The sequence below is a fragment of the Ambystoma mexicanum genome, chromosome 6p (assembly GCF_040938575.1).
Source record: "Ambystoma mexicanum isolate Mex_15411 chromosome 6p, UKY_AmexF1_1, whole genome shotgun sequence".
NCBI lineage: Eukaryota > Metazoa > Chordata > Amphibia > Caudata > Ambystomatidae > Ambystoma > Ambystoma mexicanum.
Window position 1 is genome coordinate 38,152,324 of NC_090935.1, and position 22,413 is coordinate 38,174,736.

The 22,413-nt window shown below is 49.7% G+C and overlaps 1 protein-coding gene across 1 annotated transcript in view; it reads right to left on the reverse strand.

The window, feature by feature from the left end:
* LOC138511178 (dual specificity testis-specific protein kinase 1-like) overlaps positions 1-22,413 on the reverse strand; it is a 546,159-nt gene that overhangs the window by 135,675 nt on the left and 388,071 nt on the right. The window contains exons 3-5 of the mRNA XM_069626684.1: positions 18,853-18,901; positions 12,533-12,679; positions 12,014-12,096 (exon numbers count right to left, since the gene is read on the reverse strand). Coding sequence (XP_069482785.1) covers positions 12,014-12,096; positions 12,533-12,679; positions 18,853-18,901 — 279 coding nt within the window. The remainder of the gene's footprint in view (positions 1-12,013; positions 12,097-12,532; positions 12,680-18,852; positions 18,902-22,413) is intronic.

Genomic DNA, 22,413 nt, shown 5'->3' on the forward strand with positions numbered 1-22,413 from the left:
GCCCTTCTCCAGCTGTCCCAGCACATGCTGGAGGGTGACCATACGGAACTTCTGTGCCTTGATGTACTTGTTCAGTCGTCGTAGGTCCAGGATGGGGCGCCATCCTCCCGTCTTCTTTTTTACGAGGAAGTACCTTGAGTAAACTCCGGAGCCCCGAAGCCTCTTTGGGACGAGCTCGATGGCACCCTTCTTGAGCATCGCCCTTACTTCCAACAGTAGTCAAGGGACGTGATTTTCCTTCCTGGCCAAGGGTGGAACGCAAGGGCACTTCTTCTGAAACTCGAGGGCGTGCTCTTAGGCCAGGGCGTCCAGCACCCAACGGTCGGTGGAGATGGACTCCCACACGCTGACGAATCTCGCCAGCCGGCCTCCCACCGGGGTGCTTTGGCGGGGGCCCGACCCCGCGGTCGGTTTAATCTTGTTTGGAGGCTGCCTTGCATCCTTGACCACCTTGTCGACGACAACGGGCACCACCTGACTTGCCGCGTCTCCTGTAGGCTTCCTGGGACGAAGATCTTGCCGCTTGGCGGTAAGTGGAGGAGCCACTGCCGGATCCCTTGGAGGCACCTTGTCTGCCTCCGGATCTCCGAAAGGACGGCCATCGTTGTTGGAGCACTCCCAGTGCCCACGCAGTCTCTGTGTCTGTCTTGATGGCCTGAAGGGACTCATCAACCGCCTTCCCAAACAGGTTGTTCCCGTCGAAAGGCATGTCCAAAACCTTGGTTTGTACGTCCTGGCGGAAATCCGTGGCCTTGAGCCATCCTCGTCGTCTCAAGCAAACGCCGCTGCCCAACTGACGGAAACCGGTGTCGGCGATGTCCGTTGCCACCGTGATGGCGTGGTCCGAAGCAATCTCCCCCTCCTGTAGGATTTCAAGGGCCTCAGCCCTTTTGGCGTCCGGAAGGAAGTCTAACAGAGGGGCGATTTTGAACCACAACTCCCTGTCGTAGCGGGCTAAGATAGCCAGGGCGTTGGCCGCCTTGATAGTCGTCGCTGCGGATGAGATGATCTGTCGTCCCATCGTGTCCAACTTCCTGCCCTCGCCGTCCGGCGGGGAAGTTGATGTCGAGGCCGATGCCCCCCCAGCTTTCTTCTTTGCTGCCGCCGTGACGACCGAATCCGGGGTAGCGTCGGGGACCCGGTACTTCTTCTCGTACCGGTCCCTCTTTGCCGGCGCCGTGGTAGGGTTCTTGAGGAGGGCGAGCCCCTCATCCCAGATGTCATCAAGAAGCGGTACGGCGAGAACCGTCTTCCTTTCAGCCTCGCGCCGTTGGTAAAGGAACCCTTCTTCTTTTCTTCTGGGCAGAGCTGAAAAAGCTCGGATGCCCTGGAAATCATGGCATGAAAGGATCCAATCTCGTCGGGCGGGGACGCCAGAGGAGGGGTTGACGGGGGACACGTTCCGTCGTCGCCCCCGTCGTCATCTGTACCTGTCGTAGCCGTGTCTGTGCCTGTATCATCCCCGTGGGTAGTAGACCGGGGGGAAGGCAGAGCTGGCCGCAGAGGAGGGAGAGGTGGCGTAGGATACGTCCTCCTCCTCTTATGCGGTGGACTCTCTGAAGGTCCTGGCTCCGGTTCCCCCGTCGGGTCTGGCTCAGGTACCTCCGTCGGGGGAAGGGGCAACCTTGTCCTTATCTCCTAGCATAAGGACTGAATCGCTGACAAAATGGATGCCGAGGTGTCCTGCGGCGCCGGAAACGACAGGCGCGAGGGCTCTTGAGGAGCCTTGTCGGCGACACGTCGCTCTCGTCGTCGCCCTCGTCGGGATCCCTCCCGATGGGCTGGGCCTCTTCCACGACTTCGATGAGCTCTTCTTCAGAGGTCGTGTCCGTATCCATGATGGCCACCAGCCCCTCCCCCACCTTTTCCAATGGGCCTGAAAGACGACTCCCCCCGCCGTGGCAGGGAGACTCTGGGTCCTGAGGGCACCTCCACTGGTGTAGCCTCCACAGGCTGAGCCAGGGCCGCGGCGACATCCTCAATCGAGGTCTTAGCAGGGTGAATTAAGGCCATCGTCACCTTCTGGACACCTGGGGCCTTCACCTTGGGGGGGAGGGGGGTCCGAGCCTCGCTCCCCCTCTGCCGGAATCTTCGAGATCGACCGGGGCCTCTCCAGAAGCTTCGCCGGATTCTCGGACTTCCCCTTACCCGAGCCAGAGCGTTGGCTCGTGGTTGATGGCGCCGGGGAGGATGCGCCCTGCCTGGCAGCCAAGGAGCCCGACCGTTCGGCGCTCCCGGTGCCCGCGGACTCGCGGTGCTTAGCCTTTTGTTGGGCCCCCGTCGCCAGGGCGCCCTCGCAGGACTAAGAAGACCGGTCGGACTTTTTTCTTCTTCTCGCCTGACGGGCTCTTCCCTTCCAGCCAGTTGGCGAGACAGAGGTGGCGATCCTTCATGGTCCGCTCCGACATGTTCCCACAAAACGCACAGTCCTTCTCCTTGTGCGTCTTGTCCTCATGGAGACAGTAGAGGCATAACGAATGCTCATCCTCCTTGAAAACATTCTGAAGCTGGCATCCAGGGCAGGTCCCGAACAGTTTCCCGGGCGTCGAGCTTCCTTTCTCCTGGGCCATGTCCGGGGTAGGCCTCGGAACTTCTGGAATCCTCCAAAAGCGTAACTCGAAGAAATCTTCACCCTTGAGGGGCGTAGAAAACTCCGAAACGGGTCCCCGTTGATCGGATGTAGAACGGTGGAGTTTGAGGCTCTATTTAACCGAAAAATTAGAAAAATCTCCTGAAAAAGCGCGAAAACGCAGCAAAAGCTCGAGAGCTACAGCATGAGGACTCCCAACACTTGAACGTGCGGTAAAAATCTGAGGATGGCTGCCGGAGGCGGGGCTTAGGGAGAGGGCAGTCATTGGCTGGGGGCAGTATGACCCAGAGACCAGTGATTGGTTACTACTAAGAAAGACAGATCAGAAACGAAACTGATACTGATTTTTTTCTATACCGAGGATTCCTGGCCTGACGACGGGGAATATTCATGAGCTTGTGAATCCATGCCAGACCCCATGCTGGAGAAGTTTGAGGCTGATGTGCCCAGGAGGAGCCATTGCAATAGTCCAGTCTGGAAAGGATTAACGCAAGTGATAATCATAAGATGATAGGAATGGTCTACTTAGGGATATGAGTCTGAAAGTGTAAGTTGTGGAGGAAGATAGCGCGTTGATCTGTCTGGACATAGTTCGGCATCCAGATAAACTCTGTGCTTTCACTTGTTTAAGGACTGGGATGGCTGTGTCCTCAATGCAGATGGAAGAGTAGTTGCTGTGAAGTGATTTTAGTCGAGAGTGAGAGCCCACGATGAGGAGCTCCGTTTTGTCATCATGTAGACAGAGGCTATGTGTGGCCATCCAGTTTTGAATGGTGCTGAAGACTGTCGATTGTGGTGGTGTCCTTTGCGTACTGGCCCGTGATGGGGATGAGGACTTGGGTATCATCAGCAACGTTTGCATAAGTTATACCCATTGCGTCTAAGAGGTCAAATAGGGGTGTAGTGTAGGTATTGTACAGTGTGTGAGAGAGGCAGGCACCTTGGGGGACTCCGAGTTGCATAGGGATGGGGTCCACTGCCTCTTCTCCAATGAAGACTCTGGTGGTGCGATCAGAACGGAAAGATTGAATCCAGGAGTTGGCTTCTGGTGAGAAGTGAAAGTTGTGACCAAGTTCAGCACAGTTTGTCGTAGTCAACTAAGTCGAATTCTGCAGACAAATCTAGAAGCAATACAATGCTTAGATTTCCGAGTCACGTATGCTGTTCATCGGGATTTTTAGGTCCAGGAGGACTGTTTGTGTGCTGTGTTTGGGGCGGAAACCCGATTGTCTAGAGCCAAGGAGGTGGTTAAGCTCAAGGAAGGATTGGATTTGTGAGTACGTAACACAATCAATTGTCTTCCAAAGGAAGGGGACTGTGGTAATAGGTCGATAGTTGGTAGGCATAAATGGGTTGAGTGTGGGTTTCTTGAGGAGGGGGGTGATCCACGCCGCTTTGAAGTTTGCTGGAACAAGGTTGGTGGAGAAGGAGGTGCTGATGAAGACTCTGATAATGGGGTAAGAGTGTGGGTGCCTAGTTTAACTAAGTGTGTGGGACAGGTGTCACCTTTACAATTAGAGGGTTTTAGGGTGAGGACGGTGGACAGCACCTGTTCTTGAGATACTTTAAAACTTGTAATGGGAGACCGTCAGGGGAGCCGACAGGTTTGCTGTGGTCGTGATCGCTAGCTCTGGGCAGTTTGGTTGCAAGGGAGTCTTGTTTGCTTTAATCTTGTTAAGGAGAGAGTCAATTTAATGAGTTAGTGCATTTTGAATGACTGCTCACCATTCTTTGTCAGCTTGGGTAGTTGGAACATTCCAGATGGGTGACTCCAGTTCCCCAAGTATCGAGAAAAGCTCTTTGGTATTAGAGCTAGCACTGGAGATGCGTACATTTTAGGAATTTGTTTTGTGCTCCACGACTGTTGCTTAGTAGGTTTTGGAGGCTGTGGCTAAGGCTTTGTCATTGGGAGGGGTTATTTTTGTACAAGTGCTTGAGGGCTCTTTTTGAACAACGTAAGTTAATGAGTTCTTCATCAAACCAAATGTTTGCAGGTTTGTCGTTTTTTTCTTCTTCATTAAGTGGATCATGGGAGTCTAGTGTAAGTTGCAGGCAAGTGTGGTAGAAGCTGGAAATGTCATGTGGACTGGTGTTGGGTTGGTTGCACTTTGAGAGTGAGGCAAGTAGTGTAGGATTGAGGCAATCTAGTGTGAGGTTATGTGTATTTTGAACCGGATGGGCTTGGGAGTGGGCGGCCGTGCAATGAGCAGGTTGGTGATACATAACTCAAAGTTGATGAGGAAGTGATCTGACCAGGGGATTTCTTCGATAGCAGGGATAGTGATGCTGGTGTTGGAGGTGAGAATCCAGCCTAAGATTCGGCCTTTGTTATGTGTGGGCTTAATGACTAGATGGTTGAAGTTCAAATCCTCCAGGGCTGCGGAGAAGGCACAGGCTTTAGGGTTGAACTTGGTTGAGGGCTTCAGAAGTGGGGTGATAAGGAGCGGGATGACTTAAGTTGCAGGGTTGTTGGTCGTTTTGGGGTCCGTGGGTAGCTTCAGGAGCAGTCACTCCTAATCGATGATGGCTGCTCTGGGCGTGGGTCTGATTTGTAAAGAGGCTTTTGCAATAAGTGCAACTCCCCCACCTGTGGCGCCAGGACGGTCGACCCTGAGGTTGGTGTATTCAGGAGGAAGTGCTAGTGCAAAGATTCTGTAATGGCGAATATATCCAATTGGTGATCTAGTGGTAGGTCATGGATATCTATAGCGTGTGCTCCTTATGGAGCGGGCATGAACGAGGGCACATGTCAGGGTTTTATGTTGTTTAGGAGTAGACAGGGAGCTCTCCAAAGGGCACGAGGGAGATGTGGTGTTTGATGAAGGTGGATGTGTGATCAGCAATGCCTGATGTTCATAGGTATTACATAGTGGTGAGGGTTCAGGAGTGTTAGGTTACTATGGCCGATGTGGGACCCGACAGGTTGTGAGGAGCAAGGCAACGGTGCCAGTGCCTATTAAGTCTGAGGGTGACTAGAGAGGGTACTGTGACGGGGAGTAAGTGACCATTGACGTGAGAGGTTATGGTTCGAAGTCGTGTGGAGCGTGCGAGACCTACGCAGGCTTTGGTAGAGGAAGTGTCACGACTGTGAGAAGTGGTTGAGAAAGCCTCCTGGTGATGCCTGGGCTGTTAAGTATTCTTCAAGGAATTCCTGAGCGTTGTGTGAGAGTGGGCAGATGTGATGCTGGTGTAGTGCTATTGGTTTTATTTGCTTAGAGTTATGGTGTGTCTCTCAGGTCTAACTGAGACAGGTTGGCGGCAAGAGTAGTTAGTGTAGGATAGACTGTTTCCAAGTATGTGTGTTGAGTCATCTCGTGAAAAGTTATGGGGGCTGATTTAGAGGTTTAGTGATGGAACAGCAGAGCAGTGCTAGGCGGGCACTTTCGTGAAGGAGGGCTGGGTAGGCACTCTAGTAAAGGTGGTTGGGCCGGCACTCTGGGAAAGGTGGTTGGGCAGGTGCAACGTGGAAAGTGGGCTGGGTAGGCCCTCTGGAGAAGGTGGGCTGGGCGGGTATTTTCATGGAGGTGGGCTGGGCGGGTGCAGCGGGGAAAGTGGGCTGTGCAGGCTTTTTCGTAGAGGTGAGCTAGGCTGGAATTCTGGTGAAGGTCGGCTGACCAGGTGCAACAGCAGGTGCAGCAGGGAAACTGGGCTGGGCAGGCAATTTTTCGTGGCGGTGAGCTGGGCTAGCACTCTGGTGGAGTTGGGCTTGGCCGGTGCAACAGGGAAAATGGGCTGGGCGGGTTTAGCGGGGAAAGTGGGCTGTGCAGGCATTTTTGTAGAGGTGAGCTGGGCTGGCACTCTGGTGGAGTTGGGCTTGGCGGGTGAAACGGGCAAAGTGGGCTGGGTGGGCGTTAGGGGTTGGAATGGCAAGGAGCAACAGAAGCCGCTGGCGAGAAGGCTTGGAGGAAGAGGGAGGGGGTCGGTAGGTCTGAAGAGAACAGGCAATATGCGCTCTTCTTACCTTGCTGATCGTTTCTCAAGTTGATGATTGCATGTGGGGGCCCGGAGAGTGATGTCCTGACTGTCCATGCCTGACAGGCCACACAGGGGAGGTCTCAGGCCTTACCAGTTGACCTTTGCAGGGGGGCAGTGTCGCTAGCCGGTTCCCATTGGTCCTGGGAATATGCTCAGGAAAGGGCTAATTGGTATCCATAGGAGGCGGGCTATGGACCTGCAACACAACAGCAGGGCAACTTGCAGAAAAGACAGCGGCCATTTTAACAGGGCCAAATTCAAGTGAGGTCAAATTCGAATCTTGATAGATTTCACCGGTGGTCTGCATAACATTAAGAGGCAATTTCTTCAAATTTAGAACATCTGGGTCACCTATGCAGACGATTTTGTGCATGTAGATACCACGGCTGTGAGGCTACAGTGACTATTGACAGCATTTGATGGATATGCGACAGAGAATAATTTGAAGGTAAACGCATAAAAAAAACAAGATTTTGACAGCCCAAAAGAAAGGAACCATTGGAAAAGGGAGGTGGCATTTGGGCGTTTCTAGATTGGCGCAAGTACAAGAGATGATTTATCTTGGGCTCTCTCAAGTCTATCGAGGCCGGTGCACTTGATCAATTACCTCTTAGAAAAGGGACACAAAATCATAAACCAAATGAAGCACATTAAAAAGAAGTTCTGTAAATACACACACTCACACCATTGGTAACTTACTTTATTACTGTAGTAATTCCCAAAATAACCTATGGCGTAGAGAGTATCCAAGTTGGATACTTTCCATTTTGTTGAAAGTGGAAGGAAGGATTTGGCGTCAGGTAATGGGAATATCCACGACAGTACCCAGGTCAGCTTTGTTATACGTGCTGGGTATCTGCGGTGTAAGGGACATGATGAGATGGAAGTGGCTGGCCATGTATTACAAAACACTGTGCACCCATACGTGGATTGGAATAGAATACTCTTGTATAATAAGACGCAAACAATAAATGAGTTGAGGGAGACCTGCAGGGAACTGCTACTGGAGTTGGGAGGAAATGTGGAAACACTGAAATCTAACCCAACGGGCATTTAGTGCCAACTAATGAAGTATGAATGCTCTTGTATAATAAATGAATTTCTTCACCAAAAAAGTATGAGGCACTTAAAACATGAGCACAATATTGCAGGATTCTTGACAGCCCATTTGAGGCTTTTTCCTTGTCCTACCACAGGGGTGATTTCACTAGAATAATTTGTTTAAAACAAGGGAAATCTTGAAGTGGTATAGAATGATTGAGGATGAGAAGGCTTTTTGCCGATATTGTAATAACGAAGAAGCAATAGAGACTTTGGAACTCATCTATTGACCAAAATTGGGCAACAATCGGCAGAAGTGATTTTCTAAATTCCATGAAAGAACAAAACATGAACACGGACGATCTGTGGAAGTGGTGTATAAGTGGAGAGAATGTGGCCCTGTCAATTGCTTTAGTGGGGTTTGTTCAGAATTTGAAGTTAGATGAAATTGAACAATTAATTGTATGGTAATTCTTTTAAATTATCGGAACTTCTTTCCAATGTTGTGTATTGTCCTGGATTTGTGTTTTAGTAAGAAACAAATAACTTACCTGTAACTGTTCTCCAGCATGGGGCTGGTATGGATTCACATGCTCATGAATATTCCCCGTTGTCAGGCTGGGAATCCTCGGTAAATGAAAAAACAGTTTCACTTTCACTTACAAACTGTCTTTCTCCTACAAACCAATCACTAAGCTCTGGGTCATACTGGCCAGGCAATGACTGCTCTCTTCTTAAGCCCCTCCTCTGGCAGCCATCTTCAGATTTGGTAGCACGTAAAGTGGCAGTATGACCAAGAAGAGGGGCAGGAGGGAGGGTTTGCATGTGAAACCATGCCAGACCCATGAGAACAACAGTTACAGGTAAGTAACTTGTTCCTTCTCCAGCATGCGGTCTGGCATTGATTCACACGATCATGAATAAAGAATATACAGAAGTACAACATACACAAACACAGGGAATGGCAAGGCTCAACTGAAGCAAATACTCTTACCTCCGGAACAGGCACACCTTCAAGCGAACTGGTTGTGTAGCACTGCTTGGCCGACCCTGCACTCCTCTTTGGAATCCCTGTCGACGCAGCAGAATCTCGTAAAAGTGTGAGATGTCCAGCAGGGGCACACCAGACAAGAACGCCATTGTCGCAGCGATTGCTCTGGTAGAATGGGCGCTTGGACGGCCGGGCAGCGGTCGGTTTGCCAACCAGTGACAATGAGTGATGCAGCCGGAGAGCCGCCTGGAGATGGAAGCCTTGGACAAGTTCTTCCCATGGTTCACAGGACCAAAGTTCACAAAAAGTTGAGACGTCTTCCGGAAATACTTCGAGCGAGCCACGTAGAACTTCAGGTCACGCACCAGATCCAGCGAGTGCAAAGTCCTTTCAGCCGGCGACGAAGGTGTTGGAAAAAAAAACAGTCAACACCAAAGGCTCATTGAGATGGAATTCCAACGGAACCTTTGGCATAAAGGAGGGGTGCGTCTGCAGCACTACCCTTGTGTTGTGGAAAGTAAGATAAGGCTGCTTGCAAAACAGGGTCTGGATCTCACTTACTCTCCTGGCAGAGGTGATGGCCCTGAGAAAAGCATTCTTCCATGAAAGGTACTTGAGTGGAGCTTGATGCATAGGCTCGAATGGGACCCCTATGAGCCTCGTCAAAAACCATGTTGAGTTCCCATGCCGGGGTGGGCGACTTCACCGGCGGAAACGATCAAACAGTCCTTTGAGGAACTCCTTGACTAGACGGTGTGAAGGCTGAGAAGACCCGGGTACCAAAATTGCCTCGGCCACGCCGGGGCGACGAGGATCATCTTGCACCACCACTGCTTGAGTCGATTGATAGCTCACAGTAGGAGGGGCAGTGGAGGGAACATGTACAGGAACAGGCCTTCCCACGGGAAGGAGAATGTGTACCCCATGCTGTTCGGCTGGTGGTACCTGCTGGCGAACCTCTGGCATTTGGAGTTAGTCGCCATGGCAAACAGGTCGACCTGGGGCCTGCCCCACCCGAGGAAGAGACTGTCCACCTGATCCTGCCAAGGTTCCCACTTGTGGAAGGAGCGAAGTTCCCTGCTGAGGGAGTCAGCGATGGTGTTCTTGACTCCCGCCAGGTGAAAAGGAATGAGGAACATATTTTGGGCGATGGCCCAGTGCCACAAGTCCTGTGCCTCCCTGGAGAGCACTGGGAATCTGCTGCCCCCTTGCTTCCTGATGTAGAACATCATGGTGGTATTGTCCGTGAAGACCCTCACCATCTTGCCCTTGAGGGATGGAAGGAACGACTTGAGGGCCCAGAACTCCTCTCACAGTTCCAGGACATTGACGTGGCGATCTTTCTCCTCCGGTAGCCACAGGCCTCTGGCGAGTAGACATCCGGTGTGTGCTCCCCAGCCCTCCAGGGAAGCGTTCCAGCTGACAGTCTCCTGGTATGGGGGGCTTTGGAAATCCACGCCTCCCGAGATGTTTGAGAGCAAGCCCCAACATCTTACCGCTCAACGGAACTCCTCTTCGAGAACAATCATGTCTATGAAACTTAAAGTCACCTGGATCCTCCGAACATCCAGGAATTCCTCAAGGGGTCGCATCGGCAACCTGCAGAGCCTGATCAGGTAGAGACAGCGACTTGATGGCCCTCATCGTTGCGGTCTTCAGTGCTAACAGCTGTTGCACCTTGCCAAGGATGGATGCTATACTGTCTTCCGTGGGAGCTGCCAGGCAGGAGACAGTGGTGAGCCTGGACCCCAGAACAGCATGTTCTCCGATGGAATCAAGCAGCAAGCAGGAATTTGGATACTTTATTGAGAACCCCAGTTCCGTCAGCTGCCGTACGGTCCTTGCCGTGTGTTCGACGGCGATCTCCCTTGACTTGGCACGGATGAGCCACTAGTCGAGGTATGGGTACACATGTACACATGTAACCCTTGTAGTAGCAGATGGGCCGCCACCGGTGCCAGGCACTTCGTAAATACCCTGGTCGCCGACTTCAGTGCGAAGGGAAGGGCCTTGAACTGGTAGTGCTTTCCCTGTACGACAAAGCATAGGAACTTTCAATGTTTCTCGTGAATGGGGACATGGAAGGAAGTGTCCTCCAGGTCCAGCAACGACAGGAAGTAGCACGTGCTGCAACATGACCATCCTGAATTTTTGCGACTTGATGTACTGGTTAAGTCGTCGCAGGTCGAGTATAGGCCTCCAGCACCCGGTCTTCTTTTTTACTAAGAAGTATCTGGAGTGGACTCCGGAGCCCTGGAGTGGACTCCGGAGCCCCGGAGTCGCTTCGGGACCAGCTCTATCGCCCCTTCTCTCAACATGGCCATACTTCCTGTCGAAGCTGAGGGAAGTGCTGCTCCTGCCGAGCCACCTGGGTTATCCGTGGACACTTCCGCTGGAATTCTAAAGTGTGTCGGTTGTTGTGCCCGTTTTAACACAGGAAAGACATGTGTGCCTTGGGAAATGTGATAGATTGACACAGGGGAATGATGCAGAGGGTTTCTGGGTAAAAGCCCTTAACGGAATTCTGTTATTACGTTGGACTAAAATTAGCAGCTGCAGTGTAATGTGTGCACAATTCATGTACAAGAAACGAACACACTTGCTACAGTATAATATAAAAGTTTCATTTTGTGATCCATACTATGCAATAAAAAATGCCCTCCAAAGAATGCTCAGGAGGCCAGAATGAGGGTGTGCATAGGGCACAAACTGTAGAAATAGAAAGGGGGATGCACATCTAGTAATGCTGAAAAAATAAGAGCAGCGGAAAGAGGACTAAGCCAGCAATGCAAACATGTTCTACTTGCCAATTCTAAGGTTTCCGCCTTGGCTTTGGAGTCAATCAATTACCGCCTTTCACTTGTGTTCATGCAAAGGTTAGTAGAAACACCCTGGAGTAAACAACCAAAGCCACATAAGGCATTAATAGTCGAGTCTCACAGTGTGCACGAGTAAGAAATCGTGTGCCTTGTGTATGTGGACTTTTTCATGCCTGGCTAATAGTGTGCAACTTCAAATGTTCAACCCCTGTTGACAAGTGTAGCTCGGAGGGGGTGGGGTCATCTACAGTTCAACCTCTTCCAAGCTGTAGTCTCTTCCCTCGACCTATAGAATTAAGGTCACGCTATTGACCCTCCCCCTTACCTCCTCCGCCCCCCCCCCCCCCATGCCCTGAAACCTCCAACCAGACGTATGGCATAGATTGACGCTAATAAAGCTACATGTAATGCAAGCACACATTCTCCTCTGATTCACCATTGCGGGTCTTCTGCATGCTTGTGATGGTGTATGTCGCCCCCCAAATGTAGCAAAGTATACGCCATCTTAACACTGCGCCAATCGGAATCCTTTTCAGAGCCTGCCCGCCCTTCCAGAATAAAACAGAAGCAAAGTATTCTAGTAGCCGCACCAGTTACCTGTAATCTGGAATCTTCTCTGCCAGTCCAAAATCACCAACAACTGCAGTGTAGCCGTTCTCCTCACACTTCACCAGACAGTTCTGCAGAGGAAGAAAGCAAACAGGCCACAATTCAGTCACTAAGATCTACTCACGGTTCCTGACCACGAGCTGGTCACCAGAGCGACCGCTACTCTGGACATGTGTAGGGAAAAGGCAGGACTAGGAGTATGCAGGAAGATGAACCTTACTTCATGTGGGATGGTCAGGTGACAGCGGGGTGGGGGGCACAATACATTGATATGGCGGTTCGAGATCTGTTGAGTTGCAGGGACTATGAGAGTTGGGAGGGCAACTAGAGTAATAGGGGCAGAGCTGCAGAGATGCACCCATGAGGACAGGAGACGCTGGGGAGTGGTGAAAGAGCAGGAGGGCTGGCAATGAGGGCAAAAAGATGCATGCAGGACGTGTGAGGAGTAGGATCAGAGGGTAGCCATACCTACATGACGAGCATGCTTAAGGAAGTTGCTCTGCCTACCTTGGAGGTGAGATCTCGGTGGAAGACGCCTTTGGAGTGCAAATATCTTAAGCCCTTGGCAATATCCAACGCCAGCTTGATGCGCACAGACCAGGAGAGCGGCTCCGCACTGTCCAAAAGCTGCTCCAGGTTCCCTCCATTGATGTACTGTGAAAAGAAACAGTGTGAGAGGGGGCCTCTCAGGCGCACCATGCCTTGCCCTCCAACATAGATGTGTATGGATGAAGGGTAGTGTGGCATCAAGGGCCCTCAATGCGGCCCATTACCAGACTGGTCCCCTATCTGGTACCGCTGAGCTCAGGGGCAGGGGTGGGGGTTAGTAATAATGAGATTCCTAAAGGTGACGACCCCCCAGCCTTCCCTACTCCTAGGTCTGCTCCGCCGTCACGATCTGAACCTTCTAGGGAGCGGACCATAGAGAGGTGAGGGTACACCACATATGACCCGTCAGCTTGGTTATGTGCCCCTCTGAGCACATGTGCCTCTAAGGACATTCAGGATTGAGAGGGCCCGAATGCCAGTACTTAGGCGTGGAATTCTAAGGATTGCATGTGGACAGTCAGGAATGGAATGACCTGCATTGTGAGAGGACGCGTATGCCAGTACTTGGGAGTGGAATTCTAAGGATTGCACGTGGACTGTCGGGATTGGAATGACCTGCATTGTGAGGGGACGCGTATGCGAGCTCTTAGGCGTGGAATTCTAAGCATTGCATGGGGACTGTCAGGATTGGAATGACCTGCATTGTGAGAGGACACTTATGCCAGTACTTGGGCGTGGAATTCTAAGGATTGCATGTGGACAGTCAGGATTGGAATGATCTGCATTGTGAGAGGACACTTATGCCAGTACTTGGGAGTGGAATTCTAAGGATTGCACGTGGACTGTCGGGATTGGAATGACCTGCATTGCGAGAGGACGCTTATGCCAGTACTTGGGAGTGGAATTCTAAGGATTGCACGTGGACTGTCGGGATTGGAATGACCTGCATTGTGAGGGGACGCGTATGCGAGCTCTTAGGCGTGGAATTCTAAGCCCCTCTGGTTATGTGCCCCTCTGAGCACATGTGCCTCTAAGGACAGTCAGGATTGAGAGGGCCCGAATGCCAGTACTTAGGCGTGGAATTCTAAGGATTGCATGTGGACAGTCAGGATTGGAATGACCTGCATTGTGAGAGGACGCGTATGCCAGTACTTGGGAGTGGAATTCTAAGGATTGCACGTGGACTGTCAGGATTGGAATGACCTGCATTGTGAGAGGACACTTATGCCAGTACTTGGGAGTGGAATTCTAAGGATTGCACGTGGACTGTCGGGATTGGAATGACCTGCATTGTGAGGGGACGCGTATGCGAGCTCTTAGGCGTGGAATTCTAAGCATTGCATGGGGACTGTCAGGATTGGAATGACCTGCATTGTGAGAGGACACTTATGCCAGTACTTGGGCGTGGAATTCTAAGGATTGCATGTGGACAGTCAGGATTGGAATGACCTGCATTGTGAGAGGACACTTATGCCAGTACTTGGGCGTGGAATTCTAGGGATTGCACGTGGACTGTCGGGATTGGAATGACCTGCATTGTGAGAGGACGCTTATGCCAGTACTTGGGCGTGGAATTCTAAGGATTGCATGTGGACCGTCGGAATTGGAATGACACTTATGCCAGCACTTAGGCGTGGAATTCTAGGGATTGCACGTGGACTGTCAGGATTGGAATTACCTGCATTGTGTGAGGACGCTTATGCCAGTACTTGGGCGTGGAATTCTAGGGATTGCACGTGGACTGTCGGGATTGGAATGACCTGCATTGTGAGAGGACGCTTATGCCAGTACTTGGGCGTGGAATTCTAGGGATTGCATGTGGACTGTCGGGATTGGAATGACCTGCATTGTGAGAGGACGCTTATGCCAGTACTTGGGCGTGGAATTCTAGGGATTGCATGTGGACTGTCGGGATTGGAATGACCTGCATTGTGAGAGGACGCTTATGCCAGTACTTGGGCGTGGAATTCTAGGGATTGCATGTGGACTGTCGGGATTGGAATGACCTGCATTGTGAGAGGACGCTTATGCCAGTACTTGGGCGTGGAATTCTAGGGATTGCATGTGGACTGTCGGGATTGGAATGACCTGCATTGTGAGAGGACACTTATGCCAGTATTTGGGCATGGAATTCTAGGGATTGCATGTGGACTGTCGGAATTGGAATGACCTGCATTGTGAGAGGACGCTTATGCCAGTACTTGGGCGTGGAATTCTAGGGATTGCATGTGGACTGTCAGGATTGGAATGACCTGCATTGTGAGAGGACGCTTATGCCAGTACTTGGGCGTGGAATTCTAGGGATTGCATGTGGACTGTCAGGATTGGAATGACCTGTATTGTGAGAGGATGCTTATGCCAGTACTTATGGGTGTGGAATTCTAAGGATTGCACGTGGACTGTCAGGATTGGAATGACCTGTATTGTGAGAGGACACTTATGCCAGTACTTATGCGTGGAATTCTAGGGATTGCATGTGGATTGTTGGGATTAGAATGACCTGCATTGTGAGAGGACGCGTATGCTAGCACTCATGGAATTGAATGAGTGCATGGAACGAACTGGAGCACATAGAATTGTGTGACGTACATAGTATGGTTTGGAATGCAGGGAACGTTTGAAGAGCATATAACCCATTATATCACACCACACGCTTACTCTCTTCTTTACACCACCACTCAATTAGAACACAGAGATACTATGACACCATTCGGTATGACTGTTCTCATACCAACATCCGCCGCTCACTCCCCATTATTCTAAGTAAACACTGCTGGTTACACCCCCCAGCCAGGCGTTCTCCTCAGGCCACACTCGGTCTGGATAAATCCTGCCAGAGCGAACACATACTACTGATCTCTCAACCACCACACCTACCGCTAAAAGCAACTATTACACGAATACCACACCAGCTGCACACATACCCGGTGCTCACATGCACCTTTGACTCTCTACTCTCTCTATTGACCTGAACTTCGGTTCCCAAGGACGTTCAACCTACCAGCGCCTTCAGACCATACCAATGGTATATAAGGCGCTATATAAATGCAAAATAACATAACATAACTTATGCATGGAATTCTAAGGATTGCATGTGGACTGTCAGGATTGGAATGACCTGCATTGCGAGAGGACGCTTATGCCAGTACTTATGCGTGGAATTCTAAGGATTGCCAGGATTGGAATGACCTGCATTGTGAGGGGACGCGTATGCGAGCTCTTAGGCGTGGAATTCTAAGGATTGCATGGGGACTGTCAGGATTGGAATGACCTGCATTGTGAGAGGACGCGTATGCAAGCTCTTAGGCGTGGAATTCTAAGGATTGCATGTGGACTGTCAGGATTGGAATGACCTGCATTGCGAGAGGACGCTTATGCCAGTACTTATGCGTGGAATTCTAAGGATTGCCGGGATTGGAATGACCTGCATTGTGAGAGGACACTTATGCCAGTACTTGGGCGTGGAATTCTAAGGATTGCATGTGGACTCTCGGGATCGGAATGACCTGCATTGTGAGAGGACGCTTATGCATGTACTTAGGAGTGGAATTCTAAGGATTGCATGTGGACTGTCAGGATTGGAATGACCTGCATTGTGAGAGGACGCTTATGCCAGTACTTGGGCGTGGAATTCTAAGGATTGCACGTGGACTGTCAGGATTGGAATGACCTGCATTGCGAGAGGACGCTTATGCCAGTATTTAGGAGTGGAATTCTAAGGATTGCATGTGGACTCTCGGGATTGGAATGACCTGCATTGCGAGAGGACGCTTATGCCAGTACTTAGTAGTGGAATTCTAAGGATTGCATGTAGAGTGTCGGGATTGGAATGACCTGCATTGCGAGAGGATGCTTATGCCAGTACTTAGGAGTGGAATTCTAAGGATTGCACGTGGACTGTCCGGATTGGAATGACCTGCATTGCGAGAGGACGCTTATGCCAGTACTTAGGTGTGGAATTCTAAGGATTGCACGTGGACTGTCGGGATTGGAATGACCTGCATTGTGATGCCAGTACTTAGGTGTGGAATTCTAAGTATTGCACGTGGACTGTCCGGATTGGAATGACCTGCATTGCGAGAGGACGCTTATGCCAGTACTTAGGTGTGGAATTCGAAGGATTGCACGTGGACTGTCGGGATTGGAATGACCTGCATTGCGATGCCAGTACTTAGGCGTGGAATTCTAAGGATTGCATGTGGACTGTCGGGATTGGAATGACCTGCATTGCGATGCCAGTACTTAGGCGTGGAATTCTAAGGATTGCACGTGGACTGTCAGGATTGTAATGACCTGCATTGGGAGAGGACGGTTATGCCAGTACTTAGGTGTGGAATTCTAAGGATTGCATGGGGACTGTCGGGATTGGCATGACCTGCATTGTGAGAGGACGCTTATGCCAGTACTTGGGCGTGGAATTCTAAGGATTGCATGTGGACTGTCGGGATTAGAATGACCTGCATTGCGAGAGGACGCTTATGCCAGTACTTGGGTGTGGAATTCTAAGGATTGCACGTGGACTGTCGGGATTGGAATGACCTGCATTGTGAGAGGACGCTTATGCCAGTACTTAGGGGTGGAATTCTAAGGATTGCACGTGGACTCTCGGGATTGGAATGACCTGCATTGGGAGAGGACGCTCATGCCAGTACTTGGGCGTGGAATTCTAAGGATTGCACGTGGACTGTCGGGATTGGAATGACCTGCATTGCGATGCCAGTACTTAGGCGTGGAATTCTAAGGATTGCATGTGGACTGTCGGGATTGGAATAACCTGCATTGCGATGCCAGTACTTAGGCGTGGAATTCTAAGGATTGCACGTGGACTGTCAGGATTGGAATGACCTGCATTGCGAGAGGACACTTATGCCAGTACTTAGGTGTGGAATTCTAAGGATTGCACGTGGACTGTCGGGATTGGAATGACCTGCATTGCGAGAGGACACTTATGCCAGTACTTAGGTGTGGAATTCTAAGGATTGCACGTGGACTGTCCGGATTGGAATGACCTGCATTGCGAGAGGACACTTATGCCAGTACTTAGGTGTGGAATTCTAAGGATTGGACGTGGACTGTCCGGATTGGAATGACCTGCATTGCGATGCCATTACTTAGGAGTGGAATTCTAAGGATTGCATGTGGACAGTCGGGATTGGAATGACCTGCATTGCGAGAGGACGCTTATGCCAGTACTTGGGCGTGGAATTCTAAGGATTGCACGTGGACTGTCAGGATTGGAATGACCTGCATTGCGAGAGGACACTTATGCCAGTACTTAGGTGTGGAATTCTAAGGATTGCACATGGACTGTCCGGATTGGAATGACCTGCATTGCGAGAGGACACTTATGCCAGTACTTAGGTGTGGAATTCTAAGGATTGCACGTGGACTGTCCGGATTGGAATGACCTGCATTGCGATGCCATTACTTAGGAGTGGAATTCTAAGGATTGCATGTGGACAGTCGGGATTGGAATGACCTGCATTGCGAGAGGACGCTTATGCCAGCACTTGGGAGTGGAATTCTAAGGATTGCATGTGGACTGTCGGGATTGGAATAACCTGCATTGCGAGAGGACACTTATGCGAGCTCTTAGGCGTGGAATTCTAAGGATTGCATGTGGACAGTCGGGATTGGAATGACCTGCATTGCGAGAGGACGCTTATGCCAGCACTTGGGTGTGGAATTCTAAGGATTGCACGTGGACTGTCGGGATTGGAATGACCTGCATTGCGATGCCAGTACTTAAGCGTGGAATTCTAAGGATTGCATGTGGACTGTCGGGATTGGAATAACCTGCATTGCGAGAGGACACTTATGCGAGCTCTTAGGCGTGGAATTCTAAGGATTGCATGGGGACTGTCAGGATTGGAATAACCTGCATTGTGAGAGGACACTTATGCCAGTACTTAGGCGTGGAATTCTAAGGATTGCATGTGGACAGTCGGGATTGGAATGACCTGCATTGCGATGCCAGTACTTAGGCGTGGAATTCTAAGGATTGCATGTGGACAGTCGGGATTGGAATGACCTGCATTGCGAGAGGACGCTTATGCCAGTACTTGGGAGTGGAATTCTAAGGATTGCACGTGGGAAGCAGAGTGTCAAACGAAACATGCATTCCTCTAAGGAAACACTGACGAAGCACGGCAGAGCAGAGCAGCAGGAGAGTGATGGCAGCCTGGGAGAGCCAGACCACCCATAAACACATCCCAGCCACATGCAGAGGCCTGCGATGGCAGTGTCCCAATACCAGCTGCCAGCCAACAGCGACTCACCTCTGTCAGAGCGTGCAGTTGGCCTTGGTGGACACAGACCCCCATGAACCTGCAAAGATACAAACAGCAAAATGCTCAAAATATCGCAAATCCAACACATGCAAAACCCAGCCAAAATACTATGGGGGCCCACCGTTTCACAGCTATATGTGGGGGGTCAGAGCCCCCTTGTCAATCACCTCAACAATCAGGCAAACAGGTGTACAGCAATGGCCATTTAGCAGCTAAGGAAAACCCCTCGTGGCATTGTCAGAATGAAACTCCCTTTAAACACATGGGGCCAGACCGTATCCACAAGTCCCCACTACACCCCCAGACAAGCATCCCCCGCCCTCCCATTGTATCGCAAAGCTCCCTCTGGAGCCATTTTAGAATCGCAGGCTCTTCTGACGCTCTCGCTTCCAGATTAGAATGAGAAATCTGCAGTCTGTCCAGCAGCGCCTGCAAGTTCGCTGGAACCACAGAGTGGCCTCCAAGCCCAGCGCCATCTTTAAGTGGGCCACTGCCTGCTGTCTCCTCAGAGTCTGCCTCGGAAGCAGACCCCCTAAGAGACACCTTTTTTTATTTTTGCATCCCCTCTCGGAGAGCCAATTCTAACACAAGGCAGTAATGCCAGTCTCCTAAGAATGTGTCAATCAGGGCAGTTTCTAAACAATGGCAAACAGCTAAAACTTGCCCGCACCCTCCCAACATATGCATGTTTCTCTCCATTCCCCCCATCCGCTGGGCAGGTCTAATGGTCACAACTTGTCCAAGGCTGGCTGTCCCAGGAAAATGTAAGGCATTTAGGGCGTGAAAATGGGCCGTAAGGGGACACTGCAGGCCAAAGCAGGCTTCTGTCCTTTGCCCGCCGGCGCAGGTCAATTAGCTGGAGCAGCCGCTGGTCTCTATCTGAAAAGAGCGCTGGCACAAAGGTTAAGATACCCGGGGGACTCGGGCTTGAAACCTGCATTAAATAATAATGCCCACATTAAAGACTCCTTCAAGGTGCATAGTTTCCAACCACACTTATGCCACCCGCGTCTCTCGAGTGGTCTCTGAGCAGTAACACCTAGGAAGAGGGATGCAGGGGTCAACAGCGGGGGTGGCACAGAAGGAAACGAATGAGTTGTTTTCTACCTGATGCAGGGGATTGATTCACACCTGGCTCTGCAATGGCCCCAACCCCACCTTCAGCCCCGACAATCCACCCGCCTGCCCCTCGAAACAAATCTACAGCCAAGGCAGGGACACCCTCTTCAACTGTGTCCCTCATACAGGAAGGATAGCTGTGACGAACTGGATTCTGCTCTGCAGGAGAACAAGGATGAGTAGAGGCTAAAATGCCCACCCAGCTCTAACAATGCTACAAGCAAAGAGCCAACACAATCATAAAGGCAGAGCAGGCCCAGGGAAGAAATAAACCTCCTTTGCCTTTCGTGCTAGCGTGGAGCGAGGGAAGGCTATGCTCCTAAGAGGGATGTGAATCTGCAAAATAACTGAAGACACAAACACTACACAAAATCCACCTCTGAGGAAAGAACAGAGAATAAGCACAGGCAGCACAATGCAGCACTCTAGGTAATGAGAAGTGAAAATGACAATCTTCTTGTAAAAGGAGATGTATTATTATTTTGCATTAATGCTTATGGCTAATTCAAGCCTTTTGCATACAAAGTTTAAAAGTGCAATTTGATACAATTGTAAATACAGACATTTCTTCAACATCATAAATTGGACAAAAAAACTAAAGATAACATTCAATTCATCCTTAAATAAAAACATAATAAAATGACACTTTCAAATTCACACCCCAGGAGAAAAAAGATAGACTATAGGCAGCCCTCCAGATAAACTGCATATAGGGCCATTTTACGCATGTAATTATGGCCATTGCGGAGCATTTAATGTTCTTCTGCGTACCACTTACGCTTGATTTATTTTCATTAAAAAGCCTACTTTCCTCCACTAGATGGCAATAGAGTGCAAAGGGTGTCTTGGATCTGCACCAGCAAACATTTCTTTTATCAGTGGCAGAGCCTTTCATGTGCATGATAGTTAAAGTGAGCAACACAAAGCGCCCGCTTAATTATGTGTTTATATTAACACATCATTAAATGGGCGCTTTATATCTCTATGATGTCTGCTAGATTGACACGCAAAAAAAATAAAGTTGCTCTAAGTCACTAATCAAATGTTTTCAACATCATGAATAACAATGAGCTGGAGTTTTGATGCAAAGAATCTCCATATCTGACTTTATTATACAACATTTTATATTACATGTCTTGAATCACTGAAAGTACTGTGGGGTTAACTAGATCTTTCAGGTTGACATTATCTTGCATTCAGGGACTTATAGTTTACCATTCAGGACGTGAACATTAAAGCCACAATGATATTCTTTTGGTTTAACGCGTAGCTGTAAGGATTTACATGTTGTCATGTGGCGTTATTATGCAATTTGTGTTTTTTTGTAAGTAAACTCTATAAGACATCATTACTGTTGGCCTTGAAATCCAAACTATTTGTACCAAGTAAACCTTGGAAGCTATGTGGTCAAATATTGCAGAGTGGATTAAAATCCCTGCTTCACAGTTCAGGCAAGGTTTGTGATCCTGGTCCCGTCCCATACTCCCCGCTTGCCTACCCGCCCCATCTGTCTGGCCACCCCACTCCCTCCTTTTTGGATGCAGGCAGAGTACCAGTAGTTCCTTTTGTTCCACTTCCACCACTCTTTAATCCCCTTGATGTGATTAGCGATTACGGGCTAAATTGGCTGTGATGCGTCTCATGCCAGAGATGCAGATGCTTGACTATCTTGGAAGAAACCTATCAATCAATCAAGGGAATGTACAGGCGAGTTATTAATACTCGAGGAGTTCATGTGAATTTATATTAAAGAAGCAGCAAGGAGTAAGCCACGAGACATATACACTTTGGGCCTAATTCACAGAAACTATTTATTATGGCAACACCGCATTGGAAAACGCTCAATGAATTAGGCCCTTTGTCATATGCATTATATAAATGGTCACTACTATTAATGGTATAGTTCAAACAGTGGAAAAGGGGTCAGTCAGGCTTTTTTGAGTGGTAACAAGTTGGCAATAAATCACTTGTTATAGACATTTCTGTTTTGCTAAAAGGTACATTGGCAAAATAAGTTGCCCGGGATCACACAGGATGCAGTCTGCAAATTATGTACGTGTCTGCATTTCTTCCAAACTGTAATTGCCAGAATCATGTTTTTGGTTTTGTACACAATGTGGGGATCCACATTAATTTCCTGCAGCAGACAGCAGGGAAGGTAGCTTAGCCGGTTGTGACTGTTGCTGAGATTATGTGTGCAAGTTCCTGTAAGAAATCATATGCTAACACTTGCTTACTCACACTCCCTCTGCAAACAATACATTAGTCTCTATCTATAGTAGTTCTTAACATAGTTTCTAGGGTCCAGAATTTTGAAAATGAAGCTGTGTATGTAGGCCATACTTGCAAGTTATTTTATGGCAGAATATTTTCCAAAAGTGTAATAAAATGGTAAAAGGCAAACCAGACAACTTTGATCTACAACTCTTT